The sequence below is a fragment of the Alligator sinensis genome, unplaced genomic scaffold (assembly GCF_000455745.1).
Source record: "Alligator sinensis unplaced genomic scaffold, ASM45574v1 scaffold553_1, whole genome shotgun sequence".
In the NCBI taxonomy this organism is placed as follows: domain Eukaryota; kingdom Metazoa; phylum Chordata; order Crocodylia; family Alligatoridae; genus Alligator; species Alligator sinensis.
Genome location: NW_005842389.1, coordinates 457,547 through 464,939, shown reverse-complemented (window position 1 = coordinate 464,939; position 7,393 = coordinate 457,547). Strand labels below are relative to the sequence as shown.

Genomic DNA, 7,393 nt, shown 5'->3' with positions numbered 1-7,393 from the left:
CTGTCCCCGCCCGCCGGGAGCCGGCGGTCGCCGATTGGCTGCGTCCTCCTGGGGGGCGGGGCCCGGACGCGCAGCCGCTTCCGGGTTCCGGGGGCAGGGCTCGGCCGCGGGGCATCATGGGAGTGCGGGCAAGGGGGCTCCTGCCGTAGAGGATCACGGGAGTGCGGGTATAGGAGCTCCTGCCGCAGGGCATCATGGGAGGGCAGGCAAGGAGCTGGGGGGGCTCCTGTCCTGGGGTATCTTGGGAGTGCGAGTAAGGGGGCTTCTGCTGCAGGGCATCATGGGAGTACAGGCAAGGGGGCTCCTACCGCAGAGGATCATGGGAGTGCAAGCAAGGGGGGCTCCTGTCTCAGGGCATCATGGGAATGCAGCTAAATCACAGGAATGCAGCCAAGGCAGCTTCCTGCCTCTGGGGATGATGGGAGTGTGGGTAAGTAGGACTCCTGCCCCAGGGCATTCTGGGAGTGCAGCTAAGGGCACAGGAGCCCCAGAGCATCATGGGAGTGCAGCCTGGGGAGCTTCGCTCCTCCCGCTCCCTCTCTCCTGCTCCAACCCGCGAGAACCCAGCCTCAGACCCCCTCCCAGGCCTGGGAAAGGGGCTCGAGCTGTGCAAGGGCATCGGCTGTGCCTCATCGGCACCGCTACAAGGAACATTAACGTCATCGACTATTTTTGTTAGGTGCAGCCGAAAACGTCACTGACAAGTGGTGCAGCCACAGGGCGTATGCAGGGAGGGGCACAGCCTGGCAGCGCAGACACCGGCGTCTGGCCGTCAGCCTGTGGGGGGAAGGGGTATGGGGTCTCTGTGGGGGGGCCCAGATGCCTAGGTTCTCTCCCCATGCGTGAAGGGTCCCAGGTGCTTGGGTTGTCCCCTGCCGGCAGGATGGATTTGATCAAATCCATTGAAATTATGATTTAATTTGGGATTGAAATCTCTCGTCAGGGAGTCTCAATTTACCCAGTGTTTTCTACAAAAAGCGCATTGCTGCTGGAGGTGCTGCAGGACAGTGTCGTGTCCTATGGAGAGGTCGACGTGCCACGAGACAGAGGGCTGCGTGTGCACGAGGGAGTGGGAAAAAGGGGAATAGGAAAGTCCAGCCCGGCCTGGCCCGGCACATCCTGCCACCAGAGGTGACCCAAACAGGGTGTGGGGCCCACAGGAAATCAGCCCATGCAGGGACCCGCCCCCACTCTGGCCCAGGCCCGGCAGAAGCTACGGCGGCAGCGGGGGATAGCGAATGACTGGACACGGAGCCACCACTCCGCCCGACTCCACGCCACCACTGCTCCACCCAGCTCTGCGGGGCCCCCCAAAGTGCGGGACCCAGGGTGGTCACCCCGATTCGCCCTCCCCGAGGGACAACCCTGCCTGCCACAGCTCCTCTTAACAAGGGTGGCGCCTGTGTCAGATCCTATCCACAGTGCCCGAGTTATGGGAAACTGCCAGGTTTTGTCACCCAGACTCCTGGGGCCAGGGGTCTCCTGGCCAGGGAGTGGTGGCTGGGGGATGAGTGTCTGGGAGCCCGGAAACCTGAGCTGTGTGGGAGGGGGTGAGGGGAGGCTGCAGGGGTGAGAGCTGGCAGACCGGATGCCTGGGTTTCCTTGGCCTGAGGGTCCCAGTGCCCAGCAACCCTGTGACCCCCATTGTCTCCTGCAGGATGCAGCGGGGCCCATGGGCACTAACCGTCACAGGCACCCCAGCCCCATGGCCCTGGATGCAGTGCTGGAGGTGGAGTTGTCCTCTAGGCAGGCGGCCGGTGCCCTCTGCAGCGAGGCCCTGCTGCCCTGTGGTGCCACCAGAATGGGAGCCCCATGGCTGTGTCGTGTTGCCAGATTTGGCCCTCAGTACATAGCCTGTGTGAGCTGCGCTAGGACCCCCGAGACCTCCCAGAGCAGCACTGGGCTGGGGGCTCTTTGCCCTCAGGCACCTCTCACCCCTCTTCTCCTTCCCTGCCACCTGCCGAGGTCCCAGCCCCTGTGGCACTGCAGGAGATTATCGTGGACGTGGATGCCACTGGTACATACTCGGGACCCTGCCTCCCCCGGACCCGGGTGCAGGGGGACCTGCAGACACCCTTTAACAGGGTTTTGTTAGGTTGACGAGGGGGGCTGCTACCCCAGGGGGTCATGGGAGTGTGGGCAAACGCATGGGAGCCCTAGGGGATACTGCCTCAGAGGCCTGGGCTTCTCACTGATTTATTGGTCCCATTTTCTGCCCAAAGTGACCAGCAACCCCTGACCCCCTAGGGGTAGTCGGCGTGGCGGGCCCAGGGCAGGCGAGTGCGCAGCAGCAGGAGGCAGGCAGCGGCTCCAAGGGCCAGCAGCAGCGCCAGGCCCAGCGCGATGTAGGCACCCGTGGTCAGCCAGAAGGCAAAGAGGTAGAGGCCGCGGTGGCAAAAGTGCGGGTTCCCAATGGCTACGTACTCCGGCGGGTAGATGGAATATACCCACACGTTGCCTGTGGGGTAGAGGTCATGGGAGGGCAAGGGTCAGTGGTCATGCAGGGGCAGAGTCAGGCTGCCTGGGGTGGGGCCAGAGGTCACTGCTGGGGGCAGTTCACAAAGTCACAGCTAGCTGGGAAGATGTAGGTGGGGAGTCAGGGGTCACACCCAGCTGGGAAGGGGTCATTTCTAGAGAGAATTTCAAGGGGTCACAACTAGATAGGAACTGGGAAATGGGACGGGGTCATACCCAGCTGTGGAGGTCAGGAAGGGGTCAGGGGTTACTGCTGGGGGGAAATCAAGGGGGTCACAGCTAGCTAGAACATTGAGATGGGGGTCTAGAAAGGATCAGAAGTTATTGCTAGGGGGGACTTTGAGGGGTCACAGCTAGCTAGGAAGATGCAGGTAAGGGGTCAGGGAAGGCCACAAGAGGTCAGAGGTCACTGCTGGAGAGGTGGGAAATGCAAGCTAGAGGGGCCTGGTATACAAGCAGCCCTAGGAGAGGGCTGCCACTGAGAGATCAAAAGGTCAAAACATCCCACTCCCTCTCTCCCCAGTGGACTCAGGCATCTGGGCCTGTGACTCACCAGCGATGAACCAGGCAAAGAGGAAGAGGAGGAAGAGCGCATGGCAGCCCCAGACTCCAGGCTTCACTGGGGGCGGCTCAGCCCCATCGCCACAGGGCAGGCAGGTCAGCATCAGGCTCAGCAGGGCCACGACCCCCATGCCCAGCAGGTAAACGGGCACCAGGGGCTGGCAGGGACACTGCCGCAGGTACACAGCCCCTGGGGGAGCATGGGGTCAGTGAGGGGGGCAGAAGGGGATATCTGCACTGCCCCATTGAGGGGGTTGGACTCACCAACCACAACGCAGGCGACTGGGAGTGCCGACAGCACCAACTTCCCCAGGCCTGGAAGAGACACAGGGTCAGGAGGAGCCTGGGGCAGAGGTCAGCCAGGGGGGACAGGGGGCACTTACAGGTCAGGGCAAGGGTCACAGGGGAATCCTCAGGGTCCCGCAACAGCGGCACGGAGCTGTCTTCAGGATCTGCAGCCATCGCGGGGCCTGGAGTGGGGTTGGGGGGGGTCGAGACAATGGGGACTGCCCCCCCAGCCCTGCTAGTGCCCCTTGCTCCCAACCTGCAGTCCCCCCCGCACCCCCAGTGCCCCTTGCTCCCAACCCACAGCCCCCTTCGCAGTTCTCCCAGTAACCTACTGGTCCCAGGCCAAAACTGCTACCTTCAATGAGTCTTTCCTGCCCCCAGGGCTGCCCCTTTATAGCCCCCACCCAGGAAGAGGCAGCTGAGGTGTGTGCCTTGCCCCTCGGCAATATAATTGGGGTTGTGGGGAAGCGAGGCCTTGTCCTAAATCCAGCTGTAGGTGTCTGGGCTCCCAGGCTTTGTTCTAACCCCAGCCCCTTGCAGAACCCAGGCGTCTGGGCTCCCAGCCCCCACTTCTCTCACAGCCAGCCCTTATCCCCTCTTAGACAGCAGGGAGAGGACCCAGCTTCTATCCTTTAGTTCCAGTTTCAAAGGAGAAGAAGTGGAGTCTTGCGCATCAGAGTGGGAAGCCCAGATGCCTGGGTTCTCTAGGTTCTCAGTGGCTGAGGGGTGAGAGCAGTGGGGGCTGGGCACCTAAATGCCTGGGTTCCCTTCCTGTAGCCACAGGCCACCACAGGCCGCCATCGTTACTGCTGAGTGGGGCTGATAAAGAGTTCCTGTCACCAGATCTGCACAGTGGGGGAGGGGTGGGGGGGGCAGTCCCTGCCAGGGCCTGATCCAGGTGTCCTGGGGGGCACTGCATGGGGGGGCAGGGCAGGGGCCTTCCCTCTCCAGGGATTCCAGTAGCTGGTGGGGGTACTTGTAGCTCTGATATCCCCCATGTGTACATGGAACGAGTCCTTCAGGTCTCAGCTCAGGTCCCACTAGGGCACTGCCCCCTTCTCCAGCCTTGATACCCCCACATCTGCCCCAGCCCAGCTCCATGGAGGTGAGTTGTGGGGGTTGAACAGGACCCAGAGAGGCAGCTCCCTGCTCTCCCACAGCACACACAGAACCCAGGTGTCTGGGATGCCCCCCGCCAACTTCCCCCCGCAGTCACCTACCCGCCTCGGGGGGCTCCAAGCTCTGTGACCCCCCAGCAATGGCTCAGGGCAGAGCGGGCGACAGGGCTGCCACAGCCACACTGCACAGCCAGGCCAACAGCTGAGCTGTGACTTCCTGCCCACCCCCTCCCCCCGCTGCAGGAGAGGTGGGGCTGCAGGTCGGGAGTGAGGGGCACCGGTGGGGGTGGGGATGGAGGTGGGGCTGCGGGGCAGGAGTGAGGGGCACTTGTTGAGCTGGGGGTTGCGGGTTGGGAGTAAGGGGCATTCGCAGGGCTGGGGGGCCGGTGGTCAGGGGCACCACTTGGGCTGGCACAGCTGCGGGATGGGAGCGAGGGGCTCCAGTCAGGGAGCGGGTAGGTCACAGCTTCTTCCTTCCCACCCCCCATCAATCCCCCCTCGTTCTCCACAGGCACCACACGACCCTTGACCCTGTCCTGGGCTTTATTGGAGCCACAAGCAAGGTACAGCAGGACCCCCCCTGTACTCCCTCCCCAAAGTCGTCCTGGGTTCATGGTGCTTAGGGTGACCCTGGATGCCTGGGTACCCATGTGGGTCTGGAGCTGGGGGTGCGGCTCCAGTGCACCTCAGTGCTGCGTCGCCTGAAAGAGAAAGGAAGGAGGTGAGTCCCCATCTGTCACTGTCACAGCCTGCGGCCAGCCCTGCAGGGCGGCTGGCTCTGGGGTGGGGCCTGCTGGGAATAAGAGGCACTCACAGGGCGCTTGCGGAGCCGGGGGCCACAGATGCAGCCAGCACAGCCGTTGAAGAACTGCACAGTGCAGAGCAGCAGCTCCAGCACGGCTCCCCCCAGGATCAGTGAGAAAAGAATGATGTTGAACTTCACCACGTCCGGCGGGTTGTGGCATTTCCCCCAGAGTTCCGGGTGGAACAGGTAGCTCGACTTCCTGCGGGGGGGCAGGGGGTCACCCTGGATTGGCCCCCAAAGCCCGGCCAGTGCCCCTCACTCCCGACCCGCATCCCCTGCCTCTCCAGCCCCCCCACCGGTGCACCTCACTCCCAACCCTCGCCCGCCCAACCTGAAGTCATCATCATCATCGGACTTCCAGGGTGGGCCCTGGAAGGGCCGTCCCCAATCTGAGAGGTTGCCTTCGGGCAGGAGATACTGGCACAGGGGCCCACGGACCAGTGCCAGCCCCGACACCGTCATGGCATAGATCGCACCCCCTATGCCCAGCACCGCCATCAGCATGGACAGGAACATCTGCAGGGGCAGGGGAGGGCTGTTAGCCGGGGGGGCAGGATCAGGGCCAGGCCAGCCGGTGCCCCTCACTCCTGCCCTGCAGCCCCTGCGCCCCCAGTGTCCCTCACTCCTGACCTGCAGCCCCTCCCCCCACCCTGCTGGTGCCCCTCACGCCCAAACCCCAGCCCCTTGATTTAGGGCAGGGGTCTCTCACCCCGCAGCGGTTCCCGCAGCAGCCCTGATGCCCAGCTGCCTGGAAGTGGATGGCAGTGATCACAACCTGGAAGGAGAAGAGAGAAGGGCAAAGACCCTGGTCTGGCCTGCACCCCGCATCCCCTGGCTCAGCTCCCAGTCCCTCCCAATCTGCCCAGCGTTCCTCGTACCAACAGGCCGCCACCAACAAGGCCACCCATGTACATCACCTCCGGGGTGAGGTGGGCGCCACCCCCATGCACAAACTGGGTCTCCCAGTTGGGGAAGCAGAGCAGCACATTGCAGATGGCGCAGAGTACAGCCAGGGGACAGAGCGCGGCTCCCAACACCCGCGAACAGGCCCCGGGGCACATGGTGGCTGCGGGGCCTGCTGGGGCTGCGGAGTATATAGGTTGGGGGCGGGTGTGGCTGCTCCTGGAGTTTGCCCCAAGGGCAAGATAGCAACTGCGGGGGCGGGGGGGCTATGAAGGGAGCCTCCCCCAGGCTCGGATGCCTGGGTTCTGTGGGAGGGGAGGGGTTGGAGGGTGAGAGGAGAGGGGCCTAGATACCTGGGGGGGCAGGGGCCGGGACCCCACATACCTGGGTTCCTGATTGGCGGGGGGTGCGAGGGGGGTAGACAACACAAGTTATGACACTGATTATTTAACAAGCTTTTCTGTTCTCAGGGCTAAGGCCCCATAAATACCACCTTTGCCCTACAGCCCCGGGTTCAACTTGTGGACTAGGGGGAACAGGTAGGGAGGAGGCACCCGAAGACAACCCAGGGGCCGGGGCCTGGGTGCCCCCCCCAGCTGCTCCCAGAGAGCCCAGGCATCCGGGCCTTCAGCCTCCTGCTCTCACCCCTCAGCCCCTCCCACCCCAGAGAACCCAGGAGTCCCGGGTCTAGGAGCTCCAGGTGCTGTGGCCTTGAGCTGTGACCTGCCATCAAGGCCTTGGCTCAATCGATTGGGGCAAGGACCAGGGGTTTCCTGTGGAACCCAGGAGTCTGGGTCTGCTCGGGTCCCGGTTACAGGGTGGGGCAGCCCCTTGAACCCTGCCCCCAGGCCCAGGGGGTGGTATCTGCACATGCAGAACGCAGGCGTCCAGGACATGCCCCAACCTGGTGTCACAGACACACACGTGGGCCCCACAGGTCCAGGACACATGCATGTGGCCTAGCCCTCACTATCACACTTTTGCCTGTGTCCCTAGGTCAACCCCAACCCCCTCAGGAGTCCTGGAGGCCCCCAGCCCTTTTGGCACTGAAGCAGCCCCGGATGCCTGGGTTCTCTCCCCACTCTGGCTCCTCCATTCCCAGCCTGGGAGGGACCCTCCCATCGCCACCCACCCCCTCCCCCCAGTACCCTCACAGAGACCCTGCTGCCGACCACAGCCCTCCCCCACCTCAGTGCTCTACCGCAGGCCCCCCCCCCCCCCAAGGAGGGGCAGAACAGCTCAA

The 7,393-nt window shown here is 63.7% G+C and overlaps 1 protein-coding gene and 1 long non-coding RNA gene across 5 annotated transcripts in view; one reads left to right on the top strand and one right to left on the bottom strand.

Annotated features, from left to right (window-relative positions):
- Positions 1-57: 57 nt before the first annotated feature.
- Positions 58-5,020, top strand: LOC112551242. The gene is made up of 4 exons (XR_003095486.1): positions 58-430; positions 2,223-2,378; positions 2,999-3,176; positions 4,954-5,020. It is a non-coding gene; the product is annotated as an uncharacterized LOC112551242 (long non-coding RNA).
- MBLAC1 (metallo-beta-lactamase domain containing 1) overlaps positions 4,987-7,393 on the bottom strand; it is a 5,982-nt gene continuing 3,575 nt past the window's right edge. For 3 of the 4 annotated variants that reach the window (XM_025211133.1, XM_025211134.1, XM_025211132.1), the window contains exons 4-6: positions 5,957-6,022; positions 5,579-5,763; positions 5,153-5,446 (exon numbers count right to left, since the gene is read on the bottom strand). In XM_025211133.1, the coding sequence (XP_025066918.1) occupies positions 5,185-5,446; positions 5,579-5,763; positions 5,957-6,022 (513 nt within the window). In that variant the 3' untranslated portion in view covers positions 5,153-5,184. The other variant, XM_025211135.1, reaches the window with a different exon arrangement.